Raw genomic sequence first — 22144 nt, 5'->3', positions numbered from 1 at the left:
CACCGCAGACAAGTGAGAATTGTTTCAATGTGAAATTTCGTAATCATATAAAGTTGTAAAAGTACAAAAGTACTTAAACAGTCTAACATTTCACATCGAAATTCAAAATTAAAGTTGCGTAAGTAACTAAACCTTTAACGTTTCATCTTTTTGCGACTAATCAGCTGACTCGGTCATCCAGTTTAACTCCTAGATTAACATGGCGACTGTGAATCTATTGAATCCAAATACATTGTAGACAAAAGAACATTATTCATTGGGAAAATGGATTTAACATCTCAACAATATTTGAATATTTTCTGCATACTCATGTCGACTTAGGTCAGTTTGGAAGGGTTCATTCGGTTTGTTCAACCTTACCCAACTTTTCATGGAATTACACACTAGTGTATCATTTAAGGTTCCATGCGTACCGCCGTATGATCACATCTGCGGATGCCTTTAAATTGTTTTTCGTTTTTGTATGTGTAATGTTGAGTTCTGCTCAACTCGGGGCTAGAGGTTGTGGACGGAAGCATCCATTTCTAAACCGTCAATGAACAGGCTCAATCAAACCGAGAATGTAACATTTTCGTTTTTGTGGTGCTGAGCTACCTATGGAGTTTCCACTTTTCTATTTTATGTACATGCGAGTACAGGTAAAGTATGTCAGGTCTAACGATTGTCGTTTTATGGAGAACACTGCTTTGAAAAAAATGGTTTTCACTTTAAAATAATGTTAGTGATGTAATCTATTTGTGTATTCTGTATAATTACTGGAATAAATGACATTTCATTTCTGTTTTGTACTTCTAATGATAAAACACCTACTGCAGTCATCATTAAAACCAATTTAGTTACTTTGAACTCACATATGATTGATTTTATAATTAAGGAAGCAAGGTTATGCGTAAGTCTACTTTATTATATGTGCACAGACTTGTGAAATGTTTTCCGACAAGAATATCGTCCCTGTTTCGTAATAAGTAAGTGTAAAAAGGAATATCTACATAGCTTATTTCTAAAAGACCGGATCCTAATTATTTAAATAAAACATGTTTATAATGAAGATCCAACAAGCCTCGCAGTGACCCTTAACGCTTCAAGTAATTGACCTGGTAGTAATGTCATCACATTAAATAAGCAAGCAATAGCACACGCGCACAAGACTATTTTTGTACTTGCAGCATGTGTAAATGTTGAGTTCTGCTCAGCTGGCTAGAGGGCGTGGACGGTAGCATGCATTTCCACTACCGTCCACGAACAGGCTCAATCAAACCGAGCCTGCAACATTTTCGTTTTTGTCGTATTGAGCGACCTGTGGCGTTTCTACTTTTTCTATTTTATTATCACAGCAGCGTTGTTTGTGTCGTATGGCGGCCGTAAAATGTCTCTCCGTACATTTAATCAGGGCTGTTATATTTTGATCTTCTCAGATAGTTCAGCATGACTTTTATGCCGTGTTCTTAGTACTGTTTAGTCTATCAGCTTGGACATTTCGGCCTGGATGGTTCCAATACTCCTGCTTTCATAGCTTTGGGTATTGTAAAATCACCCCATGGATATGGTGTCTGCTTTTTAATTTTGTCTTCTGGCAGTTCCTGTGATATGCAAGCTCCATAACCTCAGATCCACTGTCTTAATTCCAGTTTGTTTAGTTCTGCCCATTGTTTTCTCGTTTAGGGCAAACGCATTATTTTAAGTGGGGACCATACGACGCTTTTCATGGAATTACACGCTAGTGTATCATTGAAGGTTCCATGTGCACCGCCGTATGAATACATCATCAGATGTTTCTAAATTGATTTGTGTACTTGTAGCATGGGTAAATGTTGAGTTCTGCTCAACCCAGGGCTAGAGGGCGTGGACGGTAGCATGCATTTCCACTACCGTCCATGAACAGGCTCAATCAAACCGAGCCTGCAACATTTTCGTTTTTGTCGTGTTGAGCGACCTGTGAAGTTTCTACTTTTTCACGGGTGGTAAACGCGCAATCCAACTTCCCATTCCTCAATTTCGTCTTTTTTACGCGCAACACTAGCACCGGACGTTGCGCAACCCATTTTAAGCGTATTACCAGCGGGAATTGGATTGCGCGTTTACTACCCGTGTTTTTCTATTAAAATATTACGCCTATTGACAGAAAAATAACAAATGTATATGTACGTGTTTGGGTTTAACGTCTTTTTCAACAATTTTTCAGTCCTATAAACGACGGTGTCCACTGGTAGCACTGGGCAAAACGTCCAACGTTATATTGCTACCTGACTAGAATATATCGCTGTATACATATGACATGATACCCAACTCTGGCTGACCAGTCCTAAACTATCATCTTAATGCTGAGCGCAAAGCAAGGAAGCTACTAGTACTATTTTTCACGTCCTTGGTATGACGCGGCCAGGAAGCGAACCCACGGCCTCCCGAACTCGAAGCGGGCTGTCTACCACTAGGTTACCGGGGGGGATGTTGTAAAAATAGCTTTCTTATAAAATACGATAGAGTAAAATGGAAAATGCCAATAATTTCAATAAAAGTTTTATGTCATAATACAAAACACTTAAAATAACGTTAGGCAGTAGTCACAGTTACTGAAACACTAACATATGGAATTAAGCGTTTGTTCCGATATCGGAACAGGATTGTTTTACTGACGTTTAAAAGAAATGAAAATGCCCTTTGTTTACAACTGCATTTAATGGTGACTGACAATGCTACAAATCATAATGTCTGTCTAATAATGAAAAGGACAAATAATGTTACAGACAATCAAAAAGTTACCACTTACGTATTAACACCCGAACACTCTTACCTGCAGTTCAATCCCACAATTACATGTACATTTCATCACGTTCCCTTTAATCAGTGATTAATCAGATACATGTAGTAAGTTACCAAATAAGGGATAAGAAATTAAACACTCAGAACATATAAAAATGGAATTTTGCATATTTTCTGTATGTTTATGAAGATGCTGTCAATGATGTATTTCCACATTTGTTTGTCTAAAGTCAATGTTTTGACTTCGTAATACCTTGAACTTAATATTCTGTTAACATTACAATTGTCAAAGATATACTCTGAAACTCGTTTAAAATTGTGAAAAAAAAAAATGTTTAATGACGTTTGTCATTATTATCTAAACTCCAGGACTGAACTTTTTGTGTAATGTTTAGAAAAGAATCTTAACGTTTTAATAAGAATATTTTCTATATTTATCAAGATCAATTACTGCTACAACTTCTTTCTTTATTTTCAAATTGATTTTGCAAGACTATGAAAACTTTTTACATTATGCTACGGTATCCTGTGAACATTTTAAATTTGAAATAGATTTTTATTAAAGTGTACAGTGCAATATATCTATTCCCAACACAACAACACCTATTTAAAATATTTCCTGCTTGTATATTACGATTTGCAATCGTCTACGATTATGACAAATATCACTCACTTTAAGAGACACATAGGAGGAAATGATAAGGGATGGGACAGCAGCCTCCATGATAAAATTTCCGCATCCAATAAGTACATGAAACTGAAAGGTTTATTTTGAAACTTATACGTGTAGGTAGAATTATTGTAAATATTTTTGTTATAAACTAAAACAGCTACTGCAGATTGAAGCGAGCCATTGGATATAGAAACCATATCTGTGTTTGTTTACAATGTTTTGTATTCTTGTTAGTCTAAATATCTTAGGGGATAATATGGAAAGGTTTGGCAGGTTGAGTCATTTTTAACGTAAGTTTTCTTTACTTACTAATCAAGGAGTATAAGGCACTAAATTGGCAATCCTATAATAGATTGCGTCTCTAGGAAAACCTACAATGGAAGAAGGTACACTAAAGAAATCATACTAAATCTTGATGAAATCCTGCAACGGATGAAGATACACATATGAAATTTTATTGGGAAATCCTGCACAAGAGAATGTATAAATATCAAGGTATGACATCCTGCAACGGGAGAAGCAAGTGCATTTGTTTGACATTTACGCAATGTAACTTCAATTGTTCTGTAGTTATTAGATGGAAATAACACAGGATACACTCTGACAGACGGGCTGACCGAAACACCAACATAAGCAAAACAATATAACCCCTTTTCTTCGAAAATAGGGGATGTGGTTGTGGTATACTGGGAAAATTCAGCAAGAAACAGGACAAAAGTGAAACAGATATCAGTGTATTTCCGACAAAAGATACTTCGTGTAAATATAACAATTAACAGACCTTTAAACATAAACTTACAGCAAAAGCCATCGATAACACTAAAATGTATGTTTTTGCAATGAAAAATAAATGATTTTTAAACGTAAGCATAGATTCATACTATAATGTTATTAACTCAAAAAATAATACAAGGCCTTACCAGACAGACTTATTGCTGATTGTTTCAACAGATAGACAGAACGGCAAAGAAGTTCAAACTTCACTTAAGGCACAGTAACTCTTATTTATAATTTACGTTATGTAGGGACTAATATGGTTAGTATGTTAAACGGGCCAAATTTCAGATTGTAAAATATTTTGAGCAAAAATATATTGATAACACAGTTTTATCATAGATGGCAGCGTAACAAATTACTTTTGGTCAACACTATCCCATCTTGTGGAACCAATGCAAATACCCTCCCCTCTCCACCACTCGTTCAAGTTTGACACTGACAACCTCGGTCTGTTCGGGTCCCAAAGCATTGAGCAAATGCGGCACCAGAATTTGGTGTCAATGAACGTCCCAGTTTCTTTCCATTGGAAATATTTATTATACTCAGTATCGTCTGCTGCAACTTTCAAAAGATATTTTGCAAGGTCCTCGGGACCTTTGAAGTTTTCTATATGTATGAATGATCCCGGAGGGGCGACTCGCTTGTAGTCGTCTGGATTCGCACCCATTACAACTGGTAGGACATCATTCCTGAGAAGACAAAATAAGAATTGTTTAAATAAGCAGGATTATTTTAGAAAGCGGATAGTTCTCCGTTATTTTTATCAATGATTTCATTTCATATATTAACTTAACATATTACACCGACTTGTATTATACAGCATTGTATATATTTATGATAAAGAAAAGAGCACACGTTCATTGGCTTTGTGAAAATATGCAATAATATATCGCGATAGATTAGTAGTGTCAAAACCCTAAAAAAATATTATTCTGGAAATTCTTCTGTCACTATGTAACTTTTATACAGCTGAAAAGTTATTCGATAGATTTTACTAGATATTGATAGGTCAAAATTGTTTGCAACGGTGAACAAAGAGTCTAAGGAGTTGTTGACTATTTTAGCCAAAACAAAGCATTCTTAGAAGCCTTTGCCAAAAGGAGAAATTACCAATTGATTCAGGAAATATCTGGTGTTATGAAGTTGTAAATGTTTAATGTGATAGACCGGCGGTTGGCCGGAATATAATTGGTATAATTACTGTCATACATATATGAGATTTAACATCAGAAATATTTGTATAATACTAGCAAGTTAATTCAGTTGAAATTCCTTACACTTAAGAATAAGCTCGAATATGTTCTTTCTTACACAAATGAGATAAAGTGTGTAAATGGGACTGTGATATCTTCCTACATGATATGCATTTATGTTGTAAGTGTAAGTCAGAGTAATATTTTCCTTGTTTCTTAACGCAATATTGAGATTAGATTTTAATGACTTATACGACGCAAATGTGTAAAAGTAATTCTAGGGTAATCATTTCTACGTATTATCCTTTTAATGCCTTTGTGTATTATAAACGGATTTGTTTAATTTGGATTTACCCGAAACTTTACAACTGAATTACTCAAGTTGCTTCATTTCTACCTTTTACACCTCGCAGCAAAAACTTTTAATCGAAAGTATTATAAGAACTCTCTTTGTGCCAATTATAAAAAACTCAAGAAGCTACAATACAAAATTTTATTATTATTATACCAGATTTATATAGCTCCCTTTCCATGATAAACACATTCAAAGGCGCTTTACATATAGCAAATGCTATATGACATGCATCCACATCGGTCAGAAATGAAAGATCCTAAAGCAAACTTTAAAAAAAAGATGTAGAGAATACGCACTTCAACGCATCTGACCAAATATTGCTTTTAAACCTGTGCATTTTTAAATCCAAAGCACGATGAAAAGGTTCTAGTCCATATTCATTCTCATATTTCCAACATTTACAATTTTTGCAGGATAAAACGTTAAGATATAACACCGAACGTGAACAATACAAACTGTCAATCCGCTATTGTCAATTTGAGAAAGAATTTGTGGTTAAGGTGAACACGTTTAAACATATTTTGTTCAGAAACCAGATAAAACTGATTTTGATAATATTATTATATATTTTTTTACATTTCCATTTTAAATATTTACTAGTAGACATACTTACCGTAGGGCATTAAGGAAGAACTTTTCTGTTATATAGTCCCGACAATTTGCATTTTCGAAAGCAAAGTAGAATTTGTAATCCTTTCTAAGCATATCAAAACAGCTATTTTGAGGATTTTTGCTACACTCCAAATCTCCACAGTATCCAAATATGTCAACTGTCATATGTTTCTTCAGTTCTTTAATATATTCCAGCCTATTATTTGATGCATCACAATTCGAAACAAAAATTGCTCCGAGTTTAGTTTTACCTTCTGCATAATTCTTTGTGTTCTTTTGAGCAACAATGGATGATATATTATTAAAAGGCACCCATTTATCGTATGGGGTCACTATGGTAGAATGGTGTCTGTATGTCGCAGTCCAATTAATTACATTGTTCAAACCTTCATAGTTGGGAGACGCCTCCGGACTTTCAAGCCCGAACATAATCCAAACTTGGTCCGGAGTCCGCATCGTTTCTTTAAACATACTTTTAACCAAATAGCTGTTTAAGTCAATTTCTTTAAACATCCTTGCATCGTATATCTCACCGGGATTCGGGTTACTCACAAGTTCGCAATTTTTAACATTACAATCATGTTCAATAAAAGTTGTTCTCCCTTCCTGTTGCCCCCAACCTGAAACGCCATGCTGCATGAGAATTCTCTTTGGTGGAAGATCTGAATTAATCTTTGGATTGAAAGCGACTTGATCTACGATACTGTCCTCTCCTGGAACTACTTTCCAAATATCTCTGCTCTCTCTCTTTACCACATTTTTAGTGAAATATGTTTTATTTGTCCTCACTGTAGCGAATGGTATTGTAACAGATTCCAATAAATTGCTTTCTGCCTCGTAATAAAGCGGAATCGTATTCAATACAAGTGTTAAAAACAAAAATATTCCTATAAGGAAAATAAACTGTTTCTGGAGTTTGTAAGATCCCATATTGAATTTCTCTACTAGCGTTTAACTGAGAATTCCTTCAGTAAGTAAGAAAATAGGTAATACTGAGCTCACTTCTGCTTTGACTTTGTTGTCCGTTTGTACAATTTCACTTCAAATGAGCTTTTAAATTTCAACCACGCCTTATATATTATTGAAGAAACGCTACCTTAATCGATGGATTCAGTACTCCCGGGCGCATTTCTGAGCGTAATTTAGTCGTAATAGCCAAGTATGATTGTAGAAATCGCATGTAATTGAAAATAATTAAACTCGTCTGTCATACCAGTAAAAGCACTACTGCTTCCCTGGTTTATGATATCTCTTCTGTAAAGTCTTAAAATTATTTCCATGATTTAAGACGATACACGTCGCAATCCACAAAGCGCTGGTTTGGGAAATAAAAAACCAACTGCCATTCTTCATCATTTTCTCACATAGCTTAAAATGACAGTGCCTTTCTTCTCAACTGACTGGCAATGCCTATCCTATAAGAAAAAACAACATTCCTAAATATAAAATGGAGGTTGTGTCATGACAAACATATGATTTAAGATATTTCACGCATCTCTGACAATATTATGAATGACAAAAATAAATATGTATGGAAAGTGTATGTGTAAACACATTTTATTTTTCATTTTTCATTTATTCCAAAGTATAAGTAATTTTCATCCAGTCAAATTCCAGATATATCCTTCATAATCGAGACCATTTAGTTTCGAAAATCGGCGAATTAGACAACATAGTACATGCTCGATAACAGATAATTTTTTTTATCATATATTTTATAGGAATCTTATATCAGAATGGTTCTTTTCAGACGAAAAAACATACAAACTCTTTATTGTTAGAGTTGGACCAGTCTATATTACCAGTTTATTTCATAAAAAATAATATCTAATAGGAATACACATGTACCTTCAAAAGTCCAATTTTAGTAAAGTTTGTTATAAAATGTATATTGGAAAACATATATTGTGCTCAATGATTTAATTTAAGTTAAAGAAATCCAATTTAATTTTTCAAAGAATCAAATGTCAGGTCCGCACGCCAATTAGGAAAGTGCAGATCAACGGATCTTGGGGTCGTGAGCTCAAACCCAAACGCGAGGCGTATGCTCTCGTTGACGATTGACAAAATACATTGTGTCTGTACGCATTCGTCCTCCACCTCTGGTTGGTTGTAACTTGCGAAGAACAAGTTAGCACTGGTACAGGAACTCTAATTAGATTAACTGCCTGCCGTTACATACTTAAATAACTGAAATACTGATGAAATATGGCACTAAATGAAAACAAACTAACAAACAAACAAAACTAAACAAACGCACTAGTAGACCATAACCTGAAATTCTATCACTGATCTGTGTTACATTTACAATATCTATGAATTTGTAACTAAATAAAATTTGTTTTATATGTTTGTTTTCAAGCTGAAATATGTAACACGAAGTTAAAAGAAAAAGTGCCTCGGTGCCTTGCCCTCTGTCAAGTGCTTTAACCACAACTGACGCATATTCAAAAGGAGATTGTCAATAAAATATCTAAATTCTTTGCAAAGATTAAGTCGCAAAGGTATAACAAGAAATGATACACATGATTCAGATTTTAAAAACATCAGTTACTGTAAATCATATGTCAGCAATTTTTTACAAAACGTATCTTACCATCAAAAGGTTTAACAGATACAACGGTGTGCATGCACTACAGCCTGATTCAATATCACAGCTTATAGTTCATAAATGGGAACTATTACTACACGTTGGTTAGGAAATAAAAGTAATTGTACTTGTATAAAGAATAGGAGCCTAAGAGACAGTTATGAATATGCCTTAATTAAACTATTCCATAAAATCAGTGATAAATTTCAAGTTTAAGAATCCATATACTTGGCAAAATGCATTAAATATTATGGGATAAAAAAAAACCGTAGTTTTTGAACAAAATAAAAACAAAAATAATGGTGTATAATATATTTCGTGTTAAGGTTTAACGTCTCGGAAACATCCTCTCAGTAATGAATACGAGAATTTATAATATTATGCCTTATATTCTATGATTTGATTACTACTAAAGTCCCTGTCGTGTTTTACTTTTTATACTGGCACTGACGTTTTGTCGTTGAACTACTTTTATCTTTAGACTATTATGAATTTTGATCTTTAAATTTATGAAGAATGAAACATCAGGAATCATTCTACAGGAAGAACCATAGACTTCACACACCTCTGGTCACAGGCTTCCTTTAAATATAAAATTCAAGACTGGTGAAACTCGAAGGGACAGTGGTAAGGCACCTCGAGGGAGGAGAATCCCGAAAAATAAAGCTTGGCGTCAGTCTTTAAAAACTATGTTTTCTGTTTTCATCAGCCAATTAAAGGTCTAGCTATCTTTGAACGCGTCGCTTTAGAAGTATGTCACTGTCTGAATTTATGGCGTGATAAATTCTGATAAGCAATTGGGTTTACCAAAGTCATTATCTAAAGCGGACTGGATCAAAGTGTTATAGATATGCAAGATGTAAACATAGCATTCGTTTACATTCACATGGAACATGAAGAAAATCACTTGGTCATTCGATTTAAAGGGAAAGGCAAAACTGTGGTAATGTAAACTGTGTCTGCTTGGTTTTCTTAAACATTTAAAGCTGTAAAAGAATATTTTGATACACTAAAATGGCTGCTTCCGTGGGTACCTATTTTCTACGATTTCAAAATTCAATACGGATCGACTAATGTTTTGAATGTTATGAACAGTTCGACGAAATCACTTTCAGTTAGGCAATCCTTCACCTTTAGGAACTAAATGTTTATTTAGATTGTAAGTGTTGTCTAAAAGTCTAAAAAGAAATTAAATGAATAATAGAGAACTTGTAGCCGGAATTAAAACAAATGGAAAAGGCAGTCACATAATAGCCTTAGACCTTAAATAGTTATTTTTAGACTGCATGCTTACATTTGTATCCATTTTGCTTTCATTTTAGATACTTCAAACGTGAATGCTTCCATCTTTTTTTCAAACATCAGAAGTGGTCTAGACACCTTTAGATCTCGCAGTTAGCCGGTTTAAAGTCGCTCTAGGTGTATCAAATATTGATAAATATTGATAGCAATGAGGTTTACTTCAATCGATATGGATGAAAGTGTCATAGATATGCGATATGTAAATACCCCATTCCTGTACATCCTCGCGAAACAGGTAGACTGAAATAGTGTCTGTTACTACATTGTACATGTTAAGTATTGCCTGAAAATATTGATAGATAATAGACAACTAGACAAGTTGTAGACGGATTTCTAAGGACACCTGGAAAAGGCAAACGTAACAGGCATACACCCACAACAGTTACTTTGAGACGGAACCAAATAGATAGGAATTTGACATATATCTTCAGAAAATGTAACCATTATTTTATATTCGCGGAATATGACAAATAAAATATTGTGCCATTGTTGCTCCTTTTCTCTTGCTGATAGCGTAATATTCTTTAAATAAGGTGTGTATCTACTATGTTTCCATATTAATAACTATTCATGCTTTGAAATACAAAAAAAATAGAGTCTCTTCATTCAAATTTAATTACAAGCTGACACTTTCGTTTAGAACAACAAAATCATAATGTTTGCAAAAAAGGTGACTCTGAACTGTTTTTCCTCAACTGATGGTTCTACTGTATGAAAATAGTATCAAGAGACGTATTTTCATGCAATATACACATTTGGGCGTCAATTATCAAAGGCAATATCCGGTCAAATGTTTATTACATTGATATTGCTGGTGCTCTCGCGTACCGTGCAATCATTAAAATATATCACTAAAATTATATTATTTTCATGCAATATACACATTTGGGTGTCAGTTATCAAAAACCATACCCGGTCAAATGCGTATTACATCAATTTGCTGGTGCTGTCGCGTTCCGTGCTATCATTGAGATATGACATTAAAGTATTTGTTACATTCGTATACTACAAAAATCTTTGCAAACTGTACTTTAGTAAATATAAATAACCTTACCCCAGAAATGGTAATGTAAATCTATTATTAATTACATAACTAATACACGTTCAAGTTATAAACACGGAAGTATTTTGTTCGCTTTAAAAGTATTTATAAAGATCTACTCTATACATTGTTATTCTACGGGGTTTAAAAAAGGGTGTTTCGGTTAGATAGGGTGATCCGACTTTGAAACTTGTCTAGTTGACGACAATAGTACAACCCGCACAATATTTGTTTCCCCTTAAAAGCTGACAAATAAGTGTCTAAATACCATGAAATATAATCATGAGGAGCCTTATATAAAATTCAAGTTCAACTGCTGGTTAATCAAAACCTTCGGATCGGGTTGTTTACTAACATCAGTAGGCTCAATCAGTTATAGGTATATTAGTGCATAACTTTTGTTTATACTTTGTAGCGCTTGACAAAGGGCTAAATATATCTTTCATATTAAACACGTAAGCAGCCATATAATTGTATATTATGTGACTGTTTTTCTTTAATATGTTACCTGCAACTAACATTTTCTCATAATCTAATGGTTAAAATCGAGCTCGTAGATATGCAAGTAAAGGTGAGTTTGTCCCTTTTTCAAGTATTTTATATTTATCCTTATATATTCGAATGAAACAATGCAGATGATTTGTGTTTTTTTAAGTACAAACTTTTAGACTTCATGTCCAAACATATACACATAGTACTACAATGAAATATCTTACTTGTTGTTTTCCCTTTTCTATAAAAACGGCAACTGAATTATGTTACCGTAATACATTGTACGAATACTATAGGCCGATGTTATCGGCATACTTAAGGTAACAATATATTATGTAACTTACATGTTGATGGTCTAATAATCCGTATTTTTCTGCAAAAATGTCGTCATCTGGTTTTACCGATTGTTAAACAGTGACCTCAATTACATATAGAGATAGCATTTCAACGATAAGTTCACAAGACGGGAGTCATTTTAAATACACGCGTTGTTTTAAAACCTGATAAGACAGTATCAGGTGCAACACTCAGGTATTATTTACAAAGCGCCTTTAATGTGGTAAACTTCAATATAACTGCACTGATAAAATGTCATTAAAATTTGTACGCGGATATCAGTATGCGTAATTTGAATACTTACCAAGTTTCGTTTATAATATGTAAGTACTTCTGTTAACACGTGTCAAAAAACAAAAACAAACAAATGCTTTTATCCATGCTTCATGAAACAAAACTGTCCCATGGCGACTTTCAAAAATATTCTACAACCACAGATGAAATCTAAATCATGTCCTCCATTGATGATTCTGAAATATATTACTTTTTTCTTTAAGCGGTCTATTTAATTTAATAAAAGCGTTATCGTTCCAAACCGAAACAAAAGTTACTTCCAAGAACATAGTGATAATTACTGTACAAAATACATATTGCAGCCATTTAAACTATTCAACCTGACGGAACTCTATTACATCATATGATTGTTATTAATATGTAAATAACGGCTAACCCAACCAGTGTTAAGGTTCATTCTATCGGGAAAAACAGACCAACAGCATATAGCACAATTTATTATCTCCGATTAAGTCGTCGATCAACTTAAATGTTAAACTGCTAGACTCCTCGACCGAGATATATGACAGAGTGCCTCTCCGGACATTTTCCGCACAATTTAGAACATCTTACGATTTCAGTTGGATAGCTTCTGCACATGTAATATATTCTACATAGTAAATAGCGTTTCGGATTAGGTGCAGCAATTCGGACACTCGACAGCGACCTTAAAAGCCCTAAAAACATAACTAAGCGCAAACCACTGAACTAAGGGCAAACCCGGATCCAGAAATATTTGATAGGTGAGGGAGTGGGGCACCAGATTAGAACGAAAGCGCATAGATCCATGCGGGAGTAGATACAGGAGGTCCCCTCCGCACATGTTGAGGGGTCTGCCCTTGAAAGTTTTGAATTATCGGTATGAAATGGTAGCCTCTGGTGCATTGTAGTAAAATTTCGAAGTACGAGATGATGTAAGGGGTCAGGGTGTTTCCCCCCTGGAAATTTTGAAGTATTGGTATGAAATAGTGACTTCTGGTGAATTTTAAAGGGATCAGGGTTCTTCCCTGGGGGAGGGAGAGGGGCACTGACCGGCCCTGAATCCGGGCCTGATAAGTGCAAGTTAAACATTGAAGCCGCGGCTCAAACATATGCATTACTTTGGACGACTTTTTAAAGTCTTCAGGTTAATATTACAAACCTTTGAAAAAACATATCAGAATAAGTCTGTGGAACTAATACCATTGATTATTTAGTTGTTAACTTTATAACAAACGTTTTTGAAAGTTCCTCTACATAATGTACATATTCACGGAGTGCTTTTATAAACAAGTATTGAATCGTAATATTTGTAAAAATTACCGACAACTAAAACTGAAAGTACTTTTTGTCTGACTGCCCAGCTGTGTTCATTTTCTTGTTTTTCCTCGTTGTGAACATATAAATACTTCGCATCTCTGTACAAGACCGATGATAGACACACGGATGTAGGATTTCTTTTTACACATTATCTTAGATAGACGATTACTCTTTTTATATTAAATACTGTAATTAAGTAGAACATATTCACAGACAAAACGCGTTAGTATACAGCATCTTCTGTGAATGGTTGTGCTATTAGCGATTAAAAAGACGAAAGGGACAACAACGTTAAATAATTCATAAATACTGTTTATTTTGCAGTGTAATAAATTGATATGCATGTCCTCTCAAATAAAAGTATCTATTATCAATGCAGAATTATGCATAGAAAGTGGTGCTTCAAAAGGAACCAAACTCCAACAAAGTGTTTCTTCCCCTTATCGGTACAGTTTGACAATATTCCTTCGCGGAGGTTGCAAAGGGAACTAGAATGGTGTTGACAGACAGTGTACGACACACGCCCCTGAAAATGCTCCATTCAATAATCAGTCTACCGACGGCCCAATAATGTTATCAAGTAAAAACATAACATAACTAAAACAACTGAACACAAACCAAATTCGCAAGTCTACTTGATGTTCATGATGCTTAACATTTTTTTCTGAAATCGAATGAAATGTAGAAAACTACAATGTAGTTGTCAATGTCTTCAAAGAATGGGTTCAACTCCAGGCAAAATAATTGACCATAAAAGTCCGGACGTCTTGCACATGTCCACTTCATGTTGTCGATGTATTCCAAGTTTCAATTCAGTTGGATGGATACTGTAGGAGTGGAGTATACAATCACGGTGATGAATTATTTTGAGACCCAAAAGGGCAACAACTCCAGAAAAAAACAAGAGCATCGTAATGCGGAATAATATACACCCGAAAGTGTGACCTTGACCTTGGAGCGAGCCATCCGAAGCATGCGCTCTGCATGTCGTCTCGATTTGGTGAACATTTGTGCCAAGGTTCTTTAAAATCCTTCAGGCAGTTCAAGAGTCACAGAACTGACACGAAACAAAGTCATTTAATCTTTAATCCCTAAGTGTGACCTTGACCTTAATGTGAGCCATCCAAAGCATGCGCTCTGCACGTCGTCACGATGTGGTGAACATTTGTGTCAAGTTTTTTTGTAATCCTTCAAGGGGTTCAAGAGTTACTGAGCGGCATCTTAATTGCTAACGGACGGACGGACGGACGGACAAACGGACACCGGCGTTATAGCATAAAACGTCCGTTCGAGTGTATAATAATTGGGCATAGATTCTTGTAGTAGTTTTATATTAATTTGATGGCAACTGTATGGGTTAAGTTCTTCGGCACCGGGGACATAAAAAGAAATTGTTGTACGAGGAGTTCAAATATGAATGCAACTAGGCCAATTTTCAGAATTGCTTAACAAACAATGCCAAAATGATTATCTTAATCCTTAAAAATACTCACCACCATGTGATATACAAAGTTTCAGTTTTTTAATCCATTTTTAAAGGCATTTTCATAATCTTTACAAGGTATACTGTTCAGACACTGTAAAATAGCCGAACCGAGATTTTTGCGCGTTTGATATTTTCTTCCAGTAAGGTGTTTTTTGAGCCTCGGAAATAGGAAAAAAGTCAGAAGGGGCAAATCTGGCAATTAAGGAGGGTAAGGAAGCTCGGCAACCTTTTCCTGTTTCAGAAATTCGCTTACAATGGCCGCTATGTGTGACGAAGCATTGTCATGCAACAACCTCACACCACGGAGACCAGTTGCTGGTCGACGGTTATCGAAATATTTCTTTAATTTATGAAGGACATTGCCTTTGTAAAACTTGGCATTTACAGATTTACCCTTTCGTAGGGCAATTTTAATAGCAGGACCTTGATTTGTAAAGAAAATTACATACATTACCTTTTTGATGCTCATGGTGCGTTTTGCTATGCAAGGTCTTTGGCTTCCTTTGGTTGCCCATATTTTGTTCTGTATCTTTCGCTTGGGCTCATAAAAGTGAAATAGAAAATGTGGAAACTCCACAGGACCCACGTCTCATCGCCAGTGATGATATTTGCGAAAGATCGATTGTTGTATTTAGGGAACTGTTTCAACAATTGTTTGGCGAGTTTTACCAGAGCAAGTTTTCGCTCTTTTGTAAGGAGATGGGGTATCCATCTGGCACGCACTGATCCTTCTCATTTTTAAATCACGTCTGAGAATTGTATGAGCAGCTCCTACTGAGATACTAACGCATTTAGCCATATGCCTAGTTGTAAATCTTGCATTTCAATTCATACTTCAATTTTTGAAACTTTCAGAATTCCGATGTCTGAAAGAACAAAACAAAGAAATCTTACAATATTTTTATAAAACTGGCGAACTTGCCTTAATGTAGTGTTGTAATTGCAATTGGTTATATATTTCATTTTCTGGAAAGAAACATATTTCCGTGATTGGGTGCAGAAATGTAGAAATCCAGGTTGGTTGGTCCTCGGCTGGTGATTTTGATGACTACATATTACAACAAAGACAATAGTCCCAAACCAGGGAGATGACTGGTTTTGCCTAAATAGGGCATTAGCCTTAAATTAAATCCAACTAAATCTTTTATATAATAGATGTTATATTTAATTAACACACATCAATTTAGATAATACTTATCCGGAATTTGACATCGTACAAGGCATCGTGCAGACATTACAAAAAGCAACACCGATATTTATTTATTTCTCGAATTGGTTAAGTTTGTAGAAACTATTTCACATAAAGTATAACATCTGTTCAACAATCTCACCTGATACATTAGATTACAGCTGGTATTAAGTTATACGATATAGATTCGTTGTGATTACAGCTTAAGTTATAAGATATATATTCGTTGATGTTTGTCACACGGAAGTGAGTCTACTGACATTAGCTTATATCACCTGTGTCAGTTGTAAATGTAGTCATTAATCATTTCGGTTCACCAGTCACATAAGGTGATCCTGACCCAGCACATTTTGCTTGAAACACCAATGGAGGACCATCACTTTGCCTGTTTTTTACCATTGCCTTCGTTTCTGAAAAGAAACATTACCGCATAGCCCTGCTTTTGAATGACATCAAATAGTCCTGGTTATTTCAATAAGGAAATGACAAAGCTCCAAAGCTTTTATGGGTTCTACTTTAATTTATTGTTAATTTTGAAAAGACGTGTACCAGAACTTCGCCGTTGAAAATTCAGTTTTTATGTGTTTGAATTACTCTGTCACGTGGACTAAGTGAAAGTCTATAACGGCTGTTACCTCATGTCAGGTCCCTTATTTAGAATTACTTCCCTTTGTTGTTACTATAAATAGTTTATATTGTAACTTTTTCATTACTAGTCGTAGAGAAAATTCGAGACCATTTTTCTGTAGTACAACATGCATGTTACATCCATATTTGACATATCTGTATCTAGTAAGGATTTCTGTTCGGGCTTAGAATTTTTTTGGGGGAATTGTTTTTTCCTTTTAGATTAACTTTCCTTAGTTGTTACTATAAATAACTTATATTGTAACTTTTTTATAATTGACCGTAAGGAAAAACTAAGACCACTTTTCTGTGGTACAACATACTAGATGTTACCTTCAAATTTTAGGTGTATTTTAAGGTATCTCTACTTGGTAAGGAGATTTTTGTGGACTTAGAAAAAACAAAATAATTACAATAATTACTAAACAACCACAAAATTAAAATTCCATTTGCAAATACTCAAATACATTTGCTAGGGTAAAGAAATTTGCTGTGACGGGCGTATATTGTGACATTCTGGCACTCTTGTTATTATCAATAACAGAGACCGTACGAGAGTCTTTTGTTTTTCGCGTACTTTGATTTTTGCAAAAATAATGGGACTTGTATGTGCACCGGCAATGAGCAAAATATAAACAATGAACTTGATGTCTAAAGATCATTGGAATGAATGATTGACAGTCATCATAGCTATAAAGCTGTTTGACAGTGAATGTGATGCAGAGAGGTATATACTGACAGAACTGTAATCTTATTGAATGAAGTCCTCTCGACAGTGATATTTGGACAGAGCTCGCTGTCTTCGCCGTTTGTCTGCTGCTAAAAGTGTAAATACATGCATATAAAAGATTCGGTGTATTTTATATATCACTGGTACTGCCAGTTAGTAAGTTAATACTCTAAAACAAACACATCGGAGAAATTTGGGCAGTTTTGATCAATCAAAAATGTTGGGAAAAATAGATTATATTTCTTCTTTAACGAATATTGACGTTAGCTTACAAAGTCGATACAGTGATAATACGGAGTTCTTCCAACACGTCATTGTAACAAAATTTTTCAAGATCACGTAATGAATGAGGGTGCACTTACACTGCCTAGCTACAGACTCTGTTTCAGCGAAGTGGAAGTCTTAGATCGTCTTAGGAAGTACTTTAAACCAAGGCTTTGTTTCCTATATTACTTACGTATAAGCAATGTAAATGCCAATAAAAGCCCCATTACTGAATTGGGTAGACGTATAAAGTTTTATCTATTGTTTTTAAAGTTGGCAGCATGTCCCTGAAAAAGGCATTTCTACCCTTTAGTACATATGTAATCTGCCTTAAATTCTAGTGTCTGTTAAATGCATTGTTTTGACTTAATACTTTGCAATTCAGCAAAATAAAAGAAAAACAAACATTTTTTACTAACAGTGATAAGTTACACATAGATAAATATATTATCTTTCACGTTCATGCTTTCTTAAGCAAAACATGCTTAGACCTTGAGCTGACAATTGACCCTGCTCCCGCACCTCCAGCACCCCCCCCCCCCCCCCCCCACCCCACCCACCCTGGTGGGAATTTTCATCACAATGATTTTCTTAAACCTTATGGTAGTTGGCATTCACAGACAAAAGTTTGCAAGTTTCCGTTGGTGCTTTAACGTGTTACGGAGATTTAAAACACGTCACCATGCAAATTTTCATTTAATTCACCATTTATGCTAATATAATAATAAAAACATGCCAATTGTTCAATTAATCATAATAAACAAGACATTTACATATGTTTATGTTTTTAAAATTGAAATTATCATATGTACATATCATTTTAGGTGAACAAATGTTATGTATTATCCATAACTGACGTTACTCTGTTTGAAATTACTAGAACATCAAAAAGTATATCAACATATTTGATGTTTTTTAAGTTACAAAATAATGGTAATGGCCAATACACAGTTAAATAATTAATATAATTATAATACAACTACCCCCAGAGTTAACTGATTCAATATGTCACGAATAATACGTTACCTTTCCAAAATGTGACTATTTTTGTTAAAATATTTTTTTTTTAATTTCGGTATAACACATATGGTTAGGATTTTTATACATTGGACTATAAATTAACATCAACAGACATGAACAACATTATCAAATAAATATATATAGATTTTATAATTCATTAGACAATATTATATAAATATTCTAAGAATATATAGCTCTTTGCATGTACCAGTATGACTGCATATCATAATTATCAAGTACAAATAAATAACATTAACACGGCAATGCAGAGCAATATGAACCCTAAGGTATGACCTCTGACCACTAAGTATGACCTTGACCTTGAAGTGAAAATGGTATTTACTATACCAGGGTCGACACTCCTATAAGGGGCGGAAGAGGTTTCTAACGCTAACAGCAGATGACCTTAGATTTCGATTGTTGATGATAAATACAACTGCATTCAATGGAGTCTGGTCGAGAGAGATACTCCTCATCAATGATCGGTCCTCCTGGCCATATGTTGTCGATCCTCCTCGCCGATTGGCTGGTCCTCCTGTGACCTCTGACAATGACCTTGGTAACCTTTAACTGCATTTCCACTACACTGCCACCTCCCCGTTCTATAAAGTGGGTCACAAGGGCGACAAGGGTGTGTGAAGGAGGCCTGGGAGGCCACAAACGGATTTCTTGCAGAATCAGGCATAACAGGCCTACCCTGCTGGATAATTAACATGGAGGTTTAACCAATAACGATTATATATCTAATGTAAAGCAGACCACCAGGACTTTCTTCTTAAAACAGACGAGATTCCTCCACCAACCCCCCCCCCCCACCCGCCCCCGCCCCTCCACCCCCGCCCCACATGGAAGATTAATAACTATATATAAGCAGTTATTCCGCACATATCTTATAATAACAAGAATTAAGGTCATGGGATACCCTGACCTAAGTTCATAAACATATGGGATGCCTAGAAAAACATACCAAATTATTAGGGCCCTGGGATACCTAGAGCAAAGACCATATTACTGACACTTATGCATACCAGGGGATACACATACTGCAATAGTTCATAAACTCCGGGATTGTACGGAGAAACATACCAAATTATTACGGTGCTGCAATACCCGGGGATGGGACTATCATACTCATACTAATGTGTACTATGGGAAACCCATTCTATCCTAAATTTCTAAAACACAGCCAAGATACGTAGCAAAACATACAATTCTGAGAAACCAGGGTTTTCTGGAAAACTTGGCGGACAGATGGACGTAGTTTCTGCATCTTTCACAAGGATAAACCTGGGATACCCAGGAAGCTGCGAAGACCCTAAACAGATCGACGCAGTCTCTGCGTCTATTGCCGAACTGGACTTTGCCTATGCTGACCCGTATCTGAAAGAGGATCCAAAGCAAGTGATCCATTACCCGGAGTCCATTTCCCCAGGCCTCTAGCCCAATCTCTATTGCTTAAACCAGACTGGTCCCGCGACAGGTCCCGAAATACCAATTCCAATCTGGAAGGGACTCCTGCTTCAACCCAAGTACAAAGATGTTGTGGTTAAACAAAGGCTGCACAGCCATATCTACCATCAGTTATGGAGACTGCAGTCTCACAGTGGAGATAAATCGATCTTGCCGCCACTTAACCAGATCCACACGTCCACTTTCTAGTGGCGGCAACTGTCAGGCCTGTATGCCCTCATGACCTAGACAAAACAAGAATAAATTAACTGTTAGTTCCCAACCTGATTAAAAGGCAACTCCCCAGTGTGACTGAAGGTCAAAACTCTAGCGAGCTCTTGATGTTTAATGGGATTGCAAGTATGAGGTCCACAAATCTTTGGAAGGAAGTGGGCTCAGAACTTCACACAGTTGGCTTGACTTTTAGTAACAGTATTCCCCAATATTTTTAGTTTGTCTCCGACCTTAGGTTCCCTAGAAACCAGTTGAGGTTCAAATGACTGGATATCAAATTGGGCCTCGGACTGGCATAAACTTATCAAGGAGTTATGGGCTTCACACATAAAGTATGAAGTCTCATATTTGCCATCAAAAGAGTTACGTTTGTAAGAACTGGCCTTCAGACTGGGCAAATCTAATGTACCATTTTGCATCTTACTTTTACTTACTTGAGTTACATTAATTTCACTTACAGGGTATCTTATTTTGAGGCAGTTCCTATAATTGTCTTCTTGAACTACCATCAATATATATAGACAGTATTAAAGAAAGTTACAGTATTCCAGTCATGACCATTATTGGATACCGGCTCCATAGAAGCTATATGTACATGGTACATCTACTTAAGGATACAGTCGAGATTGACAACATGTTGGGTGAAGTCTATGTTGATGAATGAATCTACTGCACATTCAAAACAATCACAGTTACAACATACAGAAGTTATCAAAATGTACGTGTGCATAAACATGAACTAGATTTCTAAATATAGTAATATGTCTGTTTCAAATCTAATATCATTATACTGCACTGTTTCGGGCAATGTCTGTCTATATTGTAAGTATGTCACTAAAATGTGCTGACATATATATATTAAGTGTTAAAAAAGGTTTGTGTGCGTAGTGTTCTCATGAAGATGTAATCATGGGTCATACAAATTAAAATTTTAGTTTCATAGTTTGATTGTTAAATATATGTGTTTAAAATTGAATGCAAAATATTTTTAAAAAAAAAAACTTGTAAGTTTGCTATTTTTCAAAGATAAAGTATGTGTTCACATTACAGAGTACATGAAAATGTATTGTTTATATGTTAGGTAAAGTAAATTGTAACATAGATTGTTTTTTTAAATACATGTGTTTAAAGTTGAAATGCAAAGCTCTGTTAAAACATATTTTGATTGAATTGTAAATATGCTATTTCTAAATGCTAAAGTAGATTTAAGGTAACAGAACACAAGAGATAAAGTTTGTGTGTTTGGTAACGTAAATTGTAACTTAGTTTGATATATACATACATGTGTTTTAAGTTAAACCTACAGTTTGAAATGCAAAACTATACTGTTAAGAACAGAATTGTATTGAGATTTTGTTTTCTTCAAATGATAAAGTAACTGAAGACATAAACTATCATTTGTATGTTTGGTAACGTAAAATGTAATGTAGAAATCAATGTA

General features: G+C 35.1%; 1 protein-coding gene across 1 annotated transcript; it reads right to left on the bottom strand.

Moving 5' to 3' along the window:
- Positions 1 to 4151: 4151 nt before the first annotated feature.
- Positions 4152 to 12378, bottom strand: LOC128558546 (glycoprotein 3-alpha-L-fucosyltransferase A-like). The gene is made up of 3 exons (XM_053548182.1): positions 12141 to 12378; positions 6372 to 7785; positions 4152 to 4899 (listed from the first exon to the last, which is right to left on the bottom strand). Exons 2-3 carry the CDS (start codon positions 7298 to 7300, stop codon positions 4566 to 4568), a joined length of 1263 nt encoding a protein of 420 aa, XP_053404157.1. The 5' UTR covers positions 7301 to 7785; positions 12141 to 12378; the 3' UTR covers positions 4152 to 4565.
- Positions 12379 to 22144: the final 9766 nt, after the last annotated feature.

The sequence above is a fragment of the Mercenaria mercenaria genome, chromosome 7, assembly GCF_021730395.1.
Source record: "Mercenaria mercenaria strain notata chromosome 7, MADL_Memer_1, whole genome shotgun sequence".
NCBI classification, from domain to species: domain Eukaryota; kingdom Metazoa; phylum Mollusca; class Bivalvia; order Venerida; family Veneridae; genus Mercenaria; species Mercenaria mercenaria.
This window is presented reverse-complemented; position numbering and strand designations above follow the sequence as displayed.

Coding starts and splice junctions, on each gene's coding strand:
- LOC128558546 (XM_053548182.1), bottom strand. CDS start 7,300: ATGGGATCTTACAAACTCCAGAAACAGTTTATTTTCCTTATAGGAATA. Junction 4,900..6,371: donor TTCTTCCTTAATGCCCTACG/GTAAGTATGTCT, acceptor TTGTCTTCTCAG/GAATGATGTCCTACCAGTTG.